At 23.9% G+C, this 19,914-nt stretch overlaps 1 protein-coding gene across 1 annotated transcript; it reads left to right on the forward strand.

Annotated features, from left to right (window-relative positions):
- Nucleotides 1-690: 690 nt before the first annotated feature.
- On the forward strand, nt 691-3,104 carry LOC145834692 (guanine nucleotide-binding protein G(I)/G(S)/G(O) subunit gamma-7-like). Its single transcript, XM_082942188.1, has 2 exons — nt 691-794; nt 1,540-3,104. The coding sequence occupies exons 1-2, from the start codon at nt 703-705 to the stop codon at nt 1,643-1,645; spliced, it is 198 nt and encodes a 65-aa protein (XP_082798314.1). The 5' UTR covers nt 691-702; the 3' UTR covers nt 1,646-3,104.
- The last annotated feature ends 16,810 nt before the right edge of the window (nt 3,105-19,914 follow it).

Here is a 19,914-nt window from a genome sequence, read left to right on the forward strand (position 1 = left end):
ACAATTATAGAGCAACGTAGTTTTTCTTTCCGAATATCAATAAATACCTACAAAACGTTTATAGATCTAGCTAAAGTTTCAGTAAAATACCAGTCTAATACTAATTACCAATTAACCTTTTTACAACTTATTTTCTTAAACCACACATTTTTTACTCTGGTACAGAGTTTGTTTTAATTTTTTATGGGTCATTGAAAGAAAACACATGCTTACCAATTAAGTTAATGTTAGGTAGATGAAAGGTTAATGTTTTTCATAATGGCCTTCTAATCTTATTACACTGAAATCCCTCACTTAATACACAATAATAAAGTGCTTTAGTTTAAGTGTTCTACGTCGAGCAATATTTTCAATTTGTTATAAATCGAGCTACTCTAAGTCATTAAACTAATTCTAATTACACTAGTGTAAGTTAAAATTAAAAACTCTTAAATTGACGAATTTTTATTGTACAACTTAACCTGTGTTAATCTAGTCAAAAGTGATGTGGTGTATTCATAGAAACAAGAAACAAAACTAGTACAAAAAGTAGCAATAACGTAATGACTATATATTACGAATTGTAGCAAATATTTTAGTTTTATGTTTATGATTAATCAATTATTATAAATAGCTACCTCTATAACATAATCAATCAATTAAAGCTAACATACAAAAACTAGCAAACAAGAACTTTTATTTTTTAGAAAAAATTTAAATAAAATGAGCGAACTCGAAAAAGAGGTGAGAGAGTTGCGAATGGAAGCCCGGCTCGAAAGGATTCCTGTTTCCCAGTCAGCTCAGGATTTGATCAGGTTTGTGACGTCATAATTACTAATTAATTACGTTTCCAAGTCAGCTCAGAATCTGATCAGGTTTGTGACGTCATAATACTAGTTAGTTACGTTTCCCAGTCAGTTCAGGATCTGATCAGGTATGTGACGTCATAATTATTTAACGATTAGGTGTAGGGCATCAAAACAGTTAACTATACATATATGACGTCATTACGAAGTTCTGTGATTAAAGTATGTAAAGTCTTACATTGGATAAAACTAACTTAACATAACATAATCTATAAATCTTAAAAAAGAATACTTGTTCTAAGTACTTAACTCAAATACCTTTAATAACTTATTCAGTTGCTTTTGCTCTTTTTAATCTCGGAATGAATATAAAACTTTTATGGTTTAACTATCTAATTGTGCATGTTGTAAAAAATTCATTAATAAATATTTTAGATGCAAGAAACAAACTGGGAGCATATTGTTTTAGTGTTTATTTAAACTCCATTGTTTTAATTTGTGGAAAGGTAAAACTACTTTTTTGTGAAGTTAAAAATTAATAAAAAACATTTCATTTGTTCACTTTATATATGTCCTAGATTTTTTCTAGACCAAAAGCTGAAAAACTTCAGTGTTATATTTTTATATGTATCAAAAAGCCAGCAAGTTTTGTATAAGCTCTAATAAATCTTTCCGAAAAAAAGTTATTTTTTAAAGATTCAAAGTGTTTTATCAAAATTTATCAAATTTTTTTAAATTTTTTTTTATTTTGAAGGTACGTTCAAGACCACAGGCTTGAGGATCCGGTCCTGAATCCCGAACTTCTGGCCTCCTACCCAGGACGGTTCAAAGATTCCAGTCCATGCTGCGTAACTATGTAAACTTTCACCTGCAAAAATAAATTTTAAAATCGTTCTTAATTTTCGCCAGTTTTCGCTTTTCAAGTTTTGTAAATTCCGATATTTCAAAAGATGCTTTTTTTTTTGAAATGCCGCCTGTACTGTTCACAGTCCATTTTTAATGTTTGACTATGTAAATAAAACATTCACCATTTATACTGTAACCTTTTTTTTTTTGCTAGAAATATCTGTAAACTTTTACTAAATTTCTCCTAGCTTATATTTTTTATTATTATTTTATATTTTAAAAACTATATTGAAATAGATTTTTTTGCTGTGTAGTCATGTAAATATTATTTTTACCACATAAACTGCTTTATAAAATTTATTTTCTTAAATATTTTTTTTCAATTCGTTTAAGCTTTTATTTATGAATTTTCATAAAAAGCGGGATTTTTGAAATGCCAACTGGAATTTTTTTGATGACATTTAAAAACCGCAACGCCACACTGGCACGCATTATTACGTCATATTAGCTGCGTGACGTCATGTAGTTTTTGCTTATTATATAAGTTCAACGTCCTGTTTTTTCTTTGTTTTATTTTGTCTTCAGCTTTTAACTCACGGCTTAAAAGTTTTTATTAAAACAATGAGTAATCAAGTTAATTTATCTAAGTAAAACTAGTACAATGTATTGCAAAATAATTAAAATTCCTTCTTTTTTTGGTTTTAACTAAATATAGGTTAATATTTAAACTTTCTCTTCTTACATTCTAAAATATAGTTAAAGTTTTCAAAAACTAAACAAAACTTTTCCTCTACTTTTAACTTGTGCTACTATTAACTTTTTGAAAAAGTGTTATTTTGCTACAGTGTACTGAAAAGAATTAATGTTTTATGTTTTTATTGCAGTTCAAAAGTTTTTCGTCTTCTTATACATTTAAGGATTGAGTAGAAATGCAAAATACTGTTAACACTTGTTTTCAAGTTCTATTTTTGGTCTACTTGAAAGTTTTAATAAAACAATGTTTTTGCATTTGAACACAACAGTGGACTTATATAATTTCTTTGAGTTTGTAATTTTCAGTAATATACTTCTTGTAAATTTAAGCTACATATTTTTACCGTCGCACGCTTATATATAACTTCAAAATTTTATCTTTGTAAAATATTATAGATTTTTTGTAAATTTAAAACAATGTCGCACGCCTATATTCAACATCACCTTATCGACTTTACTTTTCCTTTACAACGATGAATCGATTTTCAGGTGATCGCTGCGTTGCGTGGCAACCAGATAGTCTCGCATGGCAACTGTGTTGTCATGACAACGCTTTATTCTTTTTGTTTACGTTTGAGCTGCGATCAATAGCTTCCTGTGCGTTGCTATAGGAACAACTCGTTTGTAAATATTATGACATTTTTTTGCACTCAGTATCTCTTGAGAGTTATATTGTGTCTGTGTGTGTTTTTAATAAATTTTTATTACGGGAGATTGTCAGCGAGATTACTTTTGCTTTGGTGTAAGATATGAGGTAATGTGAGCACATTTGTGAAGTGAGCTCATGCAACAAAAGAAATATTATTAAAAAAGTTCATGTTTTTATGTTTGACTAGTTTCATGTTTATGTTGTTTCGCATAAAAACAAGTCTAAATTTTCTAAACAAGATAATATATATATTTTTTTTAAAGTAATTACTTGTTACTTTGATTGTAGACTTAAACTACTTAAAAAAGCAATGTATTAGTAAAGTAGTTTTTAAAGTACATTTTGTATTTTTCAAAGGTCATGTGTTACTTTAATACGTATGTAAACAAAACGATTTATACCATTTTCTAAAATGTAACAATGTATTTAAAACTGTTTTTCAAACATAAAGTAAAAAACAAGCTAAATTAAAAAATTAAGTATGTTTACTACGAGGAAAACAATATTCCTTGTTTTTTTACATTTTTGTTAGATTTTATGACCAAAAACTTGTATACTTAGTTTTTTTCTTTATGTCAGTACGGTAACTTATATAAATACTTGTTTAACCAGTATATAATTATCTTATTTTCTAGAGCAGTTTTGCACAAAAACAAATTTTTAATCAACAAGCTAATTTAAAGTAGCAAAATAATAACATTATTAAGTTTTCAAAGAATAAAACATATAAACTTTTACAACACTCAAGCATAAGTAAACTGTAAAGGAAGACACCCCACTAGGGAAACAATCGGGATAAAACATAATTTCACTGCGCACACAAACAATTAATTTGTGACGTAACAATATAAATTATCGGTGTTTTTCCTCTGATTTAATTATTAATGTGACGTCATAATATATTAGGTATGGGAAATTGTTTTCCTTCTAATTTAATTACTTGTAACTCAGCAACGACCCCCTGAAACGCGTAAACTCACATCGACTGGTGCATTAATTATTTAAAAGCAGGGACGTACTTGTAGTTTTGATGCATCAGCGTTTAACTACCAGGGTTAATAATGAATTTGCTTGAAAGCTGTGTTTCTGTTTTATATGAAAATGAATTTTATTCTGTAATGTATTAGTGCATTATAAACTTACTGTTTCGCTATTTTGTAGTATAGCATTGATTAGCGCATTTTATTTGCTTTTTTTATACATAATGTTTTACTAAAATTTCTCGTATTAGTTTACTTAAAGACGTTAGTTATGTCATAAAAAAAATCCAAAAAACTTGTACTGTTTTCGAACTTTAATTTTGTGCAAGTTTTGCAAACTATTGTTGTTTTGTGAGTGTCAGTTATACCATATTATAAATAAATCACCAATAAAACTACAAACTTGGTTTTTTAGTTCAACTTAAAAATAAAAAAGTAAATAAGGAAATTCAGAAAGAATAAGTTTATCATTAAATGTTTTATCACCAGGGAAACATACAAACAGCATTTATTTTTTTAATTTTTCAACGAGTTCATTACTACTTAGTAATGTAAAATATATCTTGTTCTAACATTATTTGCTTAAGTTAAGGAATTATCTTTTATATATATTATAAGCTGTAGTACAACTAATTGATCAGACAATACATCAAAAAAATCAAAGTTCCGACTTAATTTTTTTTAACTCTAAAAAAAAACTATGTAATAGTTGATACACATGATTTAAAAGAGTTTTTTAATTTTGGTATTGTTTGTTAAAAAAGAAATTTAGATAAAGTTACTTTAATTTATTACTATAAACTTACTTTATTTTGTTTGAAAAATTTTGTTTAAGAACTTGTTTTGCAAAAACTTTCTGGTTTTTTAGACTCTAACATTTCCTTTTATAACTCAAACTATAACAAACTTAATTTTGAACTCTTATTTTAGTAATAGAAGTAACTAAACATTTTATCTGAACAGTAAGTTGCTGAATGAAAAAAGTCTTTCCTTACACCTTTGAGCAAAATTTTTGAGGGTGGTTTTCTTATGATGTTCAATAAGCTAACAAATTTTAACTTTAATATTATTAACACTTCACTTTTTAACTTAAAAATATTTAACTAAATGAGATATTATATGAAAAATTTCATAAATTGTTTATCTGATAGGTAATACTTAAAAAAAAGAAAATTTTTATTTATTTAGTGCATTTTACTTAAAAATCCAAACAAATTGGTCTGAATCACAAATTTGATAGATTTTATTAATATAACTTTTAGAATTGAATAACAGGCTACTAAATTTTGCTTAAATGACTGGACATTTTTCTTATAACTTTTAAGACTAACTGAAAAATAAGTTACAGCTGGCTTTTTCAAAACTATCTTTTTAAAATGTTCTGCCTGCGATATTTTATTACAAATTTTTCAATGAAATTCATTAATTTAAACTTTTAGACAAAAGTATAACATATAACATTTTAATTAAATGCGTTTCATATCTTATAATATTACATGAACAAGTCATTAAAAACTAAACAAATAGAGATTGCTTTTGAACTTAATTAAATGTTATATATTATTTAGTATAACAAAAAAACTGTCATTTTTTCACATAACAAAGACTATGTGGAACAAGTTACCGCAGGTAGTGGTGGGACAGTGGAACATTTTCGCTTAAAATTAAAAAATAATAATTTAGATAGTATAAGTGTCAGCACAATTCAGTAACATTTCACAAAAAATAAAGAATAAATAAATATTTTTTTTATAGGATTCATCCTACATAAATTAACTAGGAATTTCTTACTTTTTATATTTGTAATATCAATTAGTTTTAATTTCCTACGCCTCCCCTAAAATACGTTTAATTTACTTTTATTAATTTTGTACAAATGTGTTTGTATGTACTAATTATTGCCTTTTATATCAAGCAAATAAGTTTAAACTTATTAATAATTTTTCATAACTTATTCTTAGTTTAATCTTTTATTTGTGTTTATTTTTTGTTGGATACTGATGGAGTTTGTTTTATTTCCGTCTATCTCATTAAGTTTTCCGTTTAAGTGACTCAAGTTTTGATGCCTAAGTCTAACATTGCAAAATAAACAATATAACAATAATTACACAAAAAAATTTTCAATACTAAAACTTTGAACTGGAGATAAATAAAGGGTATATAGGTATAATTAAATGAAAAATAAGAATTCTTTTAATATCTATTAATAATTATCAATTATCAAAATAGTTATATGATAATTCCTAAACAACGGTATTTATCTATTACATGTACTTTAAGAATAATCTTTAAGCTTTATAAACAGACAAAAAATATTACTTTCAAACTTTTAAGGTGCTTTTAAAAGCATAAATAATATTTAGAAGCAAACAAAAACTAGCAATAAAACTTTTTGCATCGTTTTGATTGCTTTTACGATTATTTTATAAGCAAAAAACAGTTGCAGTCGTGATGAGAAAAACCAAACGAGAAGTTTATTTTGGCCTATAGAAAGTAAATTAAATAGAAATAGAAATATTTTGGCCTTCAGAAAAGCTAAGATGCATATACGCAAATTTGAAAAAGAGAAAAAAAATGCGCAACCATTAGATTTACAGTTAAGAACATCATTAAATGATAAATGTAACTTTTTTTCTCAAAAACCATATTCAGCTGAATTTTGAGGTTCATTTGCTCCACTTGTTAGCTCAGGATTTGTTTTCTGAACTTTTTTGCAGCAAGGTCTGTTAAAAAATAGAAACAAAATAGAACAAGTTCATTAATCGGTGATATACGACAGGTCTTAAACAGTTTTATAAAACAAGTGCCTAACTTATAATTTACTTGATTTGTTGCTGGTCAACATAGTTGTTTACACTTATAGTCTTTCGTAAAAATTAAAACAAAAACTTTAACATTAGTTATTTAACTTATACACTATACTAACTACATAACTGTATTAACTTTAACATTAGTTATTAATTCACTAACGTACTTAGTAGTTTCAGTAAAATGTAACAAAGAAAAACTTCAGTAAAAATTTGAAAAAAAAAACCATCTAATGCTGACAACCTATTATAATGATAATAACTTGCTTTTAAAACAATAAATAATAAATAAACAGACCTCTTCCACAATATTATTCCTCCAACTAACACAAAACTAATTGACCCGATGATCGACCATTTTATAATAACTTTTCTTCTTTGCTTTCTATTGACTATTGCTGTTTAATTTGTGACTAATTAAAACTACTTTTTACAAACTTAATTAGTGATTATTTGTTATTATGACTTAAAAGTCAATTTTTACGTATCTTGACATAAATAAAAGGTTGATAAATTGATACAACTACTTGATAGTCCAGTTTGTAAGGTTTAAATTTAATCTTAAAAATTATTTTGGTTCACTTCATCTGAGGTTGAATTAAATTTTGTATTTATGTTTACGTAAAAAATATGTTTAAGATAAAAATTAGCTATATTTATTTTTTCATTTTAGATCTTCACCTTCAATGCAAACAATGACTTGTTGAGTATTCATTTCTAAAACAACAAAAATATGTTTCACCTGGACCAAAAGGATCGGGAAGACACTTTTGCTCGGAATAGACAAACGTTTTGACCGTGTACTCAACGCGATGCAAGAAGCAAGGGTCTTCCTCGTCACATAGGAAACATATTTTATCTGTATGAAATTTATTAATCATTCAGTAAGCTGTTATGAGTATCCCTTATGATTTATGTTCTTAAGTAGAAACACAAATTTTTGTTGAGGTGATTAACCAATTAGCTATTTTATACGTACTGCATACAATACATCACTTAACATGACGACAAGTAATGACGATTACCCGATAATTGGTAAGTGTTAGTAATCTTTGCACAAACATGTTCACGATCATTGTTAACACTCAAGGAGAAACAACTCTCATCTGAAAAACAGTTCCTTCCGCCATATGTCTCGCACATTTCTGTAAAAATATAGAATTTAATTATGAACAATTAATCGTTAACAGGAATTTTTTGAATATTAAATGTTCTTAAAACCAACTTAATTTCAATTTTTATGTAATATGGTTCAAATGTTTGTCTTTATTTGTTTGTAGCTTAAAATTTATTTAATTTCAATTAATTATTTTAAAGCATTAAATTTTTTTAACATTCTTTTCTTCTTATTATTTTTGGAATTTTATTTATCTTAGCATATTACTTAACTCACATAAAATTTATGTCATTTGTCACTTTTACTGTTATAATTTTATTACAGATTTAGTTATGAAAATCAGCTTTGCGGTGAAGCAGTGTAATTGTGTTTCTTAAAATAATAAAATTACAATACCTAATACATTTAAAAAAATAAAACAATTATTTAAGTTAAGATTAAGTTTTTTTTTTTAAATTTAGAGTCACTATTATTTTGAATATTTGATTATGTCAAACCGTTATGTGGTAGTTTGTCAATGGAGTCACAATAATTATTCTTTTTGCCAAAATTATCTTCATGATAAGCACAATAAGAGTTCCTACGATATTTACTCTCTCGATCACAATCCTCTTTGCACATTTGGTCGGTACTGTCTAAAATTTAAACAATTTTAAAACACATTTTAGATGACCTTTTAATCTAAACATGCAGTTATGTATGACTAAAACAACAGTTACAGAAGTATTTTTATTAGAAAAGTATCAAGTAATAATTATAAACATTTTAGATGCTTAAACTAAGTTTTACGGTATGGCTTAAAAAACCTTTTAAAAGTAGAAGTATTTCTTTAAGCAGCAGTACATTATTAAAAATATCTAACTTGTTACTAATAAACAGTAAACTTTATTTGTCGTATAAGTAGTTTTAATAAATACTATTTAGATAATTATCATTAATAGATAATTATAAACTCACATTCATTACAACTAATTTCAACAATAACTAGAAAAAAAACAAAGTCGTGTATAAAAAACAAGTAAAACAGATAAAAAACGCTACAATACTTACAACTAGAAATAAGAATAAAAATAAAAAATAATTTTACGTTTAGCCAATCTTAAAAATAATAATTTAGTTGTTCTTTTATAAACTGTAAAACGTTCAAACTAACGTCCAAGACATGTTTCTCCATAATAGTTTGGCGGACACTCGCAATATTGTGTAGAGTTTGAATACATTAGACATTTTCCGACAACACATTTTTTATCTACAGGGCATAGCTCTAAAATGTCAATATTTTTATAAAATACAACTAAATTCTGCTATTCTGTTATAATTATTCTTATTAAATTTTGTAAAGGCCTTTAAAATTTTATATTTACTTGATATATTTAAATTATACAATACTATAACGATTAAAAAGTGTTTTAACTATTTTCAGTACTAAGGGATAGGTTAATAAACAGTTGTGTAGGTAAATTATATTCATAATAAGAAGTTTATGCACAATAGCAAAAAATTTGAAATGTGTGTGCATATTTTTTAATGAATCGAACCAACTATTCTTTAAGATTAAAAAATCTAATATGTGTTAACGCTTTTTAAGTTAAAACAAAACCTTTTTTATAAATTAATGAAGGTATACATTAGTTTAAAAGTATGATAAACAAGTTTAATCAAATAAACATTGTATAACACTATGATAAGAAAGTTCTAATTAATTTGATGTTCGTAAAATTAAAAAATTAAACTATTAGGTTTTATAACAAACATCCGTACAGTTCATATTTAATAATTTTACAAGCTAAATAAAACTACTATAATAAATATACCTATTTTGAAACTATTTAATCTTAAACAGTTTTAACAGAAGTAATCAGAAGTTAGATCAGAGTATTTATTATTATTTTTAATTTTTTAAATCAAGAAAACTAATTTAACAGTTAGCATTTATTGTTTTATAAGAACAATTTGATAACGTTTTTAGATATTATAGAATTTAATTTGTTGTATAAATTAAACTATTTTTTTAACAACTAATAAGTTTATTAACCATCTGGCTGTTAGTATATTTCATACAAAATAAATAAGTTTCTTAGTAATTCACATTTAAATAATTTTTTGTTATCTTAAAAATTGAAGTATATACTTTTAAACTTATTTTAAGCAAAAATATTGTAATTGTTAACAGTTTTTTAACAAAAGTGATTGTTAATCAAGTCATTTTTTTTACTTTGAATAAAAAAAAGTATAGTTCAAATTTTAGCATTTAAGGTTTTTTTAACAACAACTTTATAACAATAGATAATCCATATATTTTTAACACATTTTTATTTTATTATTTGCAAAAAGTAATTACTAACCGACTTTTTTGCTGATGACACAGTTTGATGAAAAAAGTATTCCAACCGTAAATATAAAGATAACGTGCATACCTCTGAAATTTTTTTATCAAATTGAATAAAAAAGTAAGAAATAAGTTGCATATGGTTTTCAAAGTCGTCAAACATGTTTACAAGTTAAATTTAGTCATAAATACTAAAAAAGTAAGTTTTTATTTGAACAGTTTAAACTATTCGTAAATATCAAGTGTGACATTAATTAAACTAATTAGATTGTAAGGTTTTTTTTTTATGAAATATTGTGATTTTGTTACAATTTATCAAAACTTTAAACAAGTTTGTTAACAAATGCAGAATGTAAAAACATTCTAATATGCTTTTTAAAAGAAACAATTGTTTTTAAAATTTATTAGTGTTTTGTAAGGTGTTAAAAACTTACATTACTGTTTGGTTAGATAAAAATTATATAAACAAAGTACAACTAGTACACTAAACAAAATAAAATAATTACTTTCAATAAAAACTTACTAAATGTAGAATATTTACGGTAAACAAAACCTTTAACATTCCTTTAGATTTATACTTAATTTTTTTTTTTCCAAAAATAAAATTTATAACAAAATTGCAGTTTTTCAAACTCGTAAAAAACAGACTATTCTTAATGTTTTAATAAAAAAAACTGTTAACGATTTTTTAAATAAGTATGTATTTAAACGAAAGTATCAAAACTTTTATTAAAAGCTTAAGTAATCTTTCTACTGTTAAAAACGTATATGTAAATAACAATGAACAAGTTGAAGAGCATCGTACTATCTTTAACTCTTTTTTTTATTTTGTCTTATTTAAACGAAATATTGAAACTTTATCAGACTTTATCGTTTTTATCTTTTATCACATACTTTTTTATGTGTTCACACAAATTTTATAATTTTATCAGATTTTTTTATATATTTACGTGACTTTATAAGCTCTAACATTGTACATAATTTTTAACTTTTTATATCGTTAAGTTCTAAACTAACTTGTGTAGAATCAAACTCTTAGTTATTAAAGTTAACTATAGTATAAAAGTCTAAAGAGGTATTAAATAATAAAAATAGTGCTACAGCCAAAATACTATATTTAAAACTTACTGAGTTTCTCATAAAAAATAAACATGTACTAAAAACTATTAAACAGTTATTATTTTTCGATAACTTAGTGTTTATAAAAATGAAAACTACTACGAGAACAAAATAATAGAGGCAAACATCAAAAAAATACTTTGAGTTATAATTGTTGTTAATATAATTAAAATAGTTATGTTATCATGCAGAATAAAATGGCTTTTTATGAAAAATGCTTATAAATGAAAATATACTAGCAGGATTGTAGTAGGCATATTGAATTAAATCTAAAAAACTAAAAACACTAAATTTTACTTAAGATATTTGATTTTCAAAAAGTTCCTGTTAACGATTAATTGATTATATTAAATTCTATATTTTTACAGAAATGTGCGAGACATATGGCGGAAGGAACTGTTTTTCAGATGAGAGCTGTTTCTCCTTGAGTGTTAACAATGATCGTGAACATGTTTGTGCAAAGATTACGAACACTTACCAAATATCGGGTAATCGTCATTACTTCTCGTCATGTTAAGTGATGTATTGTATACAGCACATATAAAATAGCTAATAGGTTAAACACCTTAAAAAGTTTTGTGTTTCTACTTAACGACATAAACCACTCATAGCAGTTTTCTGAACCGTTAATAAATGTCATGCAGATGAGTTGTGTTTTCTATGTGAAGAGCACGATCCTTATTACCCGCTTCGTTTTGAGTTACGGTTAAAACGTAAGAGAAGTGTCACTTATTGTCACTTATTCCAAGGAGAAATGTCTTTCGGATCGTTTTGGTCTAGGTGAAACATGTTTCTATTGTTTTAGAAACAAGTACTTAAAAAATAATTGTTTGCATTAAAGGTAAAGTTTTATATTTTAAAAACACCTGCTCTGTTTAGAAAAATAATTTTACGTAAACATATATACAGAACTTGGTTCAACCTGTCGTAAGGTGAAACAAAAATAACTTTCAAAACTAAATATAAACATGTTAAACTGAATTTTCAATTGTTTATATAAATTTATCAACTATTTATTATACTTAATAAAATTGACCAATAAGCCATAATCATAAATAATCACTAGTAAAGTTTGTAAGAAGATATTTTATTTAGTCACAAATTAAACAGAAGCAATCAGTAAAAAGCAAAGAAGGGAAATGATAAATTATGATCGATCATCCGGTCAGTTATTTTTGTGGTAGTTGTCGGAATAATACTGTGAATCAAATTTGTATACTTTTGATTTTGTTCTTTCAAGATAATTTTAAACATTTTAGCATGTTTTCAGTATTATTTATTTTTTAAAAACTTTAATTATCAGTTTACAACATAAGCAATTTTTATATACTACAAATATTATGTTTTGAAAAATTATAACCACAAAGAGTATAAGCATCTTAAATTAATTTAGAACTTTTATTCTTATTTCTATGATCCGTCGTTTATCACTAATTTACATACTTATTCTAATTTTTCCAACTTTTAAACAGTACTTGCTGAAAAAAATATCAGGAAACAAATCCTGAGCTACCAAGTCGATCAAATGAACCCCAAAATTCATTTGAAGTTGTTTGAAAAAACATACATGTACCCTATAATGAGGTTCTATACTTCAAAAACCAATAAATATGCAACATTCGAATATTTTTTTTTATACACTTAAGCGAAAAAGCAGCTTAACTTTGCTAAAGTTAGATTAACTTTCTAAAAGTTTAAAAGTTTGTATATTTTTTTTTTTGCTTATGAAGTAATATTAAATGCGTTACAACTGCTGAAAGAAATTATATTGCTAGTTTATTTTTTAACAGTTTTAATGTCTTTAAAAGCGTCCTTAAACTTTAGAAACAGTAATTTTTTATTTTATAAAGCTAAAAAGTACTCTGAAGTACATCTAATAATAAAAATAGTTGTTTAGGAGTTACATTATACTATTATATCAATTTATTTGTTTCTATTTAACTACTTCTCACCCTTAACTTAAAGATTTTTGATATATTTAAAGTTACCTCTACTTGTTCAAAATTAAATATGACATTATTACAACTATTAGTTAAATTTTAAAGCACTCTGTATTTATTTGGTTTTTAAACACTTACTCATACCATAATTTAAGATTTAAAAGCATTTAGTAGTTGTATGTGATTACTTTCTTTCAAAGCTAAAAAATAGTATAATTTGACTTAATATACTATAGATAAAAAGTTTGTCAAAAATTTTAAAAACAGTTGTTTACAGTATTAAAAATTTACAAAAAAACATTTAACATCACGTAGAGAACAAGTTATGTGTAAGTTTAAAGCTACATGATTTTAAGAAACAAAACACATTTAATCAAAAACTTATTTTGAAATTCCAAAATAGTCTATATTTCTATATACATTTAGCTTTACAAATATTTTCATGTCTGTATATATTTATTATTATCAGCACCTTAAACATACTATTTGTTGGTTTGTTTATACAATTCGTTGTCTTAAAAGATTTGTCAAAACTAACAAAACTTTGTTTAGCTTTTTTAAGATTAACTGTATTGTATGCATCAAACTTCAATCATTAAAGAAATTAAATTTTTAAGTAGGGAAATTGTTCATAAACTTAAAACTAACTTGTAAGCCTGAAAAGAGTAAAGTTAATTACTGCAAACAGTACTATAACACTTCAAAGTTTAGATTTCCAGTATTCTATCATTTTTAGATTTTAAATTCTATCAACCTTCGTATTAAACTAAACGAGCAATGTAAACTTTATCTTTATTTTTTAAACTGGCAAATCAACAAACAAATCTAATTGACGAAATCTTATTGTTCAGTACTGTTTTTGCTTTTTCTTGTTTAACTAGCTTTAAATGTTAAACATTACTTATTCTTAAAATAAAAGCTGTCAAAAAAATTAAGGATTTTGTTTGTAGAACTAAAAAACTACAACGTTTGAATTTAAATCTACGGAACACATTAATTAAAAGTGAAATAATAACAAAAATGAGAAACTTAAAAATTAAAACTATTGCAATGTACTTAGTTACTAAAAAAATAGTAAAAATAGAGAAAAAAGTTGTTTATTGTAAACTTTTTTGTAAGAAAGCATTAAGTTTTAAGGTAGAATAAATAAATGTATAGAAGATATTTACCAAAACACTAGTTATATTTCATCAGTTGTTACACATAAGAAAATTTAGAGATTGTTTGTAAAAACATAACGTACAGAATAAATTGCATAAAAAGAATTTTGATTTAAAACATTAAGTAGTTAAACTATTTAGAAAACATTTAAATTAATTATTTCTATTTACAGTTAATATCGGGTTATTGTCTAACTTTAATTTTAACTGAGTGAAAATTTTATGACCTATTGCGTTGCGATTTTAATTTACATTTATTGCAACCTCAGCTTTATAAACTAGTTGTATTTTAAAATTAAACTTTTAAAAGACCTCAATGTTATAAAATGATAACTTTTCAGATTTAAAAGTTTTACTTTAAATTTACAAATAGTTTTCAAAATGTTTCAAGTAATTAAAATCAATGCATTTTGTTAAATAAAAACAAATGTATAAAATACTTTCATTTGCAATTCATAACTTTTAAAAACTTTACAAATAGTACTCATATACTTTTATTTTGACAAAAAGATAAAAACTTCATTGTTACTTTAATATAAAAGCTAGGATTACAACTATACAGTTATTAAAATGCTTAAGGTAAGTAAAGATAGCGTTAAAAAATACAACTTGGTATTATTATGTATTTCGTGAAAAATTATCTTTAAAAAACTTTAAGACAATAAAACTTTAACGTATTTAACATATGTACATTTGTAACAATTTTTGTTATTAATAAAATAACGCGAAAAAAAGTTTATTTCTGCTTATATAAAAGTTTAAAAACACTGTTATTCTTTTTTAACACTTCAGTGGTTTTGTCTTAAAAAAATTAATGTCAACTACATATTAAGTACCTTATATATTTTTTATATTTTTTTTTTACATTTACTAGTTTTACCTTTCAGTCATTGAACAATATTTGTATGGATATAAGTAGAAATTATGGTTTTCAAACCATAAGTTTTAAAAAATTTAACACTATAACTTACGAACAAAAGTTTTAGTCATTTAAACTAGTTAATAAATTTATTATTTATTAAAGTAATGTTTATAAATAGTTTTCAAATAGACTTAGAAAAACAGAAAAACATAAGCTAAAGCTCTTTAAAGTGCAAAGCCATTGTTTTCGATAATTTGTATGTTTGAAAAACTTAATAACTAAATTAGTTTTCTTCAGATACAAATAATTAGTTGGATACTTACACAATAACTTTGGTGAAATTATATTTAAATATATTCCATCGGATTAGGACAAATTATTTAATAACTTCTTCTTACATGTACAAATATAATAAATTATGTTTTATAGATCTTAATTTGTATAAGGCTGTTCGGTAAAACTTATGTGTTATTCGTTCTTTGTTTTATGTTTCCAATAGATATATTTCTTTGTAAAGCTTTTTTATTTTGTAGAACAATGCCATTAAATTTTAAATATAGAAGATTATACTATACTTTTTGTTCAACAAAATATTTTGAAAGCAGATTAAGCAGTACAACAGCAGATTAGTGTTTATTGTTTTAGCTATCATTTGTTCTATTATCTAATTCTATAACATTTAAAATGGTATGTGCATAAAAATTGTTTTATGCTTTTATCAAAAGTTTTAAAACTATGTTGACTTGACTGATAGCTACTTTGTTAAAAGATTAAAAATACTTTTTTTACGATGTATAATAGTCTACTTTATTTTATTTGTAAGGTTTAACTACAAAAATCTTTAGTTTAATAAATTTTGTTTTCTAAACAACATAGTAAAAGTTAATACTATTTGTTTTCAACACATTTAACGTTAGTTTTACTAAAGTACAGTAAAATATTGTAAGTAGAAATATTTAACAAGGTCATCTAAAATTATTTCAAAAGTATTTCTACGCAACAAGACTCAAGATGCATAATAAATAAATAGTTAACAATTTACCTTTTAACAAAAAAACTTTAAACTTTAAAAAATTTTGTCTAATAAATATCAAACTAACGAAACTTGTACATAAAAAAGAGAGTTTACCTATTCATACACGGAATAAATAAATATTGAATTATTTTTGTTACGTTTTCAATTTTTCTTATTTATAAAGACTAGTAACGTTGGTGCATATAACTCTTTATAATGGTATGAAACTTTGTTTGTAACTTTTGTGTTTTTAACTGTATCTTATGTTTAGCTTTGCTACGTTTTGAAATTAAGACGTTTAAACATATGATACAAAGGTGTACAACTTTTATTGTTTTCTTTTTACTATTTTACTAACGACTTGTTTTGACAACATTTTAACAGAAATATTGCTAATAGGAATTTTTCAAAAACTTAGTTTTTAATGGGTTGTTTTTTTTATAATCTACATTCAATATAAGACTAAAACTTATATAAACATATATATGCTTTTAAACTTATAACAAATTTTAACGTGGTTTATAACTTTCATTGAATTTGTTTGTTATTAAAAAGGTTCGCACTATTTTTTTGTGTATAAGTTAAAAAGTGCGAGAACAGTATGAAAAATTCTATATAAATGCTTTATAGGTATTTCTTCTTGCTCGACAATAAGTAGAAATATTTCACGTTATACAGATACGATCGCAATCTCATATGAAAATGTATATTGACGTTATTTATGGTGAAAAAATTCTCTTTAATGTTTATACTGTCAACTTAACAATACATATATACACGCAAATATATTTTCTAGTTATTTTAGAACCGAATAATAATACTAAAAATTGAACAGTTATTTTTTACAACTATCAAGCCTGAATTTTAAACAAAGAACTTACGTTTAAACGAATTCTAAAATATACAAAACTTTAAACAAGTTGCAATGCATTAATAAAAAATAAAAACATTGATCAAAGCAGTTACAAGTTTTTTATTAAGATGGCCAAACCATAGTGACATAAAATGTACAAGTTTATACTTAAATGAAACTCAATAATAACTAAATTATTTTTTTGTAAATAATTATAAACTTCAAAAAATTTTAATAAAATAGCTCATTTTAAACTAATAATTGATATATGCTTAAGATAAAATATGGTAGTTTGGAGCAAATCAATTACGCTCTGTTAAAAATAAATAACTAAGTAGTAAAATCTTTGTTAGATTAAAATGCATACAAGCATATGAAAATACCGTTTATACTTTAGTTAAAGTTATTTTTAGTTAAACAAAAACTTAACAATACAGTATGTGTTAGATTTGCAATATTTATTTATAATATTTTAAATATTGTTTAAAAATGATATTAAATAACACTCAAACAAATAAATATGTAATAAAAAATATAAAACACTAATTAACTTATAATATTCTATGTCTTATACTGTTTTAGATTAACATGATAAAAATAAATGATGCTTATTTGCCTGTGGCAAAGTTATATTTTCACGAAACGCAAAAAATACTATTGAAATGTCTTGGTACAAGACAAATGATGAAAAAGTACTTTTTCACATAAAAAATAACGATAAATTTAGCATCATAACGTAATACACATACCTAAGTTGAGTGTTAGTTAGAGGTTGTGCTTTGAGAAAAAAAAAAGGTTTGGTATCTTTTGAGTTAGTACCTTGCACTAGTTTTAACTTTTTTGTTAGTAAGTGTATGTTAAAGTAGTTTAGTAATCTAATTATAGATTGTTTTATATTTTTTTTATAATTTTAACGTGTTAAAACAAGTTTGTATTTTTGTTTACATAAAATATCATTTTTCATTGATTTTCTTACATTAAATATAGTTATCAGGTATTTTAATAGCGTTTTTTTATCGAGCAAATTTAGTTTTTATTTATGTAAATACTTCCACACTTTAATTGAATACGTTATTAAATTTCGAACTTAGTTATATAAATAAAATAATCTTTCAAAATTATGTGAAGTTTATTTAATACGTCGAAAACATTCAATTAAGTCTTAAAAAACTGTCAGTATATCTTAGTTTCTTTGTGAGACTAACAAGAACAATAACAAAATAAAAAAACTAAATATTGAAAATTAAAAGTTAAATTAGAAATTATTTTAGAGAAAGTATTAGTATTTTTTTTAGTTCGAATTTATTTTTAAATTTTAACACAAGTAGTATTTATGATTGAAATGTTTTTTTTTGAGTTTGCAGACAACGAAAATTGTTAATAAACTTTATCTTTAATTAATCGTATTTTACTGCATAAAGATTATCTAATTTTCTAAGCAGATTACAAAAATAGTCTTTCTTAAATTTCAAAACAATACTTTTTGTTTATTTCTTTTGAAACAACTTAAAAATTATTGTATTTCGGCTACACTATTAAAGTAGGACAAACAAAGCGTTTATTTAATATCTATATAAAGAGAATGTTGAATTCATTTAATAACCATTGTTTTTTTATTAAAAAATAATATAGATAATAAAATTCTAACATCTCTTTATAACTATTTTTCTAATTGTTAATTTAAATTTCTTGACTAGTTTCGCTACACACTTGTTTTTGGATTCAATTAGTTAGCTTAGTTTATTAAAAGCTCGTTTTTTGAGGATATCTGACAATTCCTTAAATTCAAAACAAGTTAAATAAAATAAAAAACTATGAAATTTTTTTTGTTATCCTTTTAAAGAATTAACTTTTAGTAACTTAATGTATTAGTCAAACTAAAATATTTCATATTAAATAAAGTACTTGTTGTTATTATAAATAACATTTTTAAACAAAAAGTGAAGGTGAATGCTATGTAGAATTGAATCTTTAATTTATTAAACATGATTAAGAATATTTTTTAACCTATAAGGCAGAATATCTTATAAACGTTGTATGCTTTTACGCGTAAATAACGGTTCTAACTAACTTTGTTTTCTCCTTACTAGCTTCTTCTAAATACCATTATATATGGGTTAGAAGACCAAAAAACTGTGATAAATATGTTACATATGTGTCTATTTGTAGATATATGTTAATGTTTAAACGTTTTTAATTAAATTACAACTTTAGAACTTTATAAAAAAACAATATTAGTCTAAAGAGCTTGAAAGTAGTAAAAATTAAATTAAAATTTTAAATACTTTTAATGCAAACAAAAATTTTAAATTTATATATGTTGAAACATTTTGAAAATTTTTGTTAGTTTCATCTTTAAAATATTTTAATACTTCAATTAGTCATTTTTAAGTGTATATATTTTTTACCTGGGTTTTAATTTAGTCAAACTACTTAGACAAATGTTTCATATAAAAAACAAGTAGATTTATGCTAAATATTATATAAAATGCTAATTACATTGAAAAACACAGATGTCCAATACTCTCCAATTGATTTAAACAAATTATTTAATGACTGTTACTTGAATAAAAGTAATTAGTGCTGTACTAAAAAGATAATTACTATGTATTTTAAACTTAAACAGTTATGTGCTCGTAATTTTAGTTTGTTTTTTTAGTTTTATGTACATGTTTTTTTGTTTTTTAGTCAAAATTATG

The sequence above is a fragment of the Thalia democratica genome, chromosome 4 (assembly GCF_965202585.1).
Source record: "Thalia democratica chromosome 4, ktThaDemo2.hap1.1, whole genome shotgun sequence".
NCBI lineage: Eukaryota > Metazoa > Chordata > Thaliacea > Salpida > Salpidae > Thalia > Thalia democratica.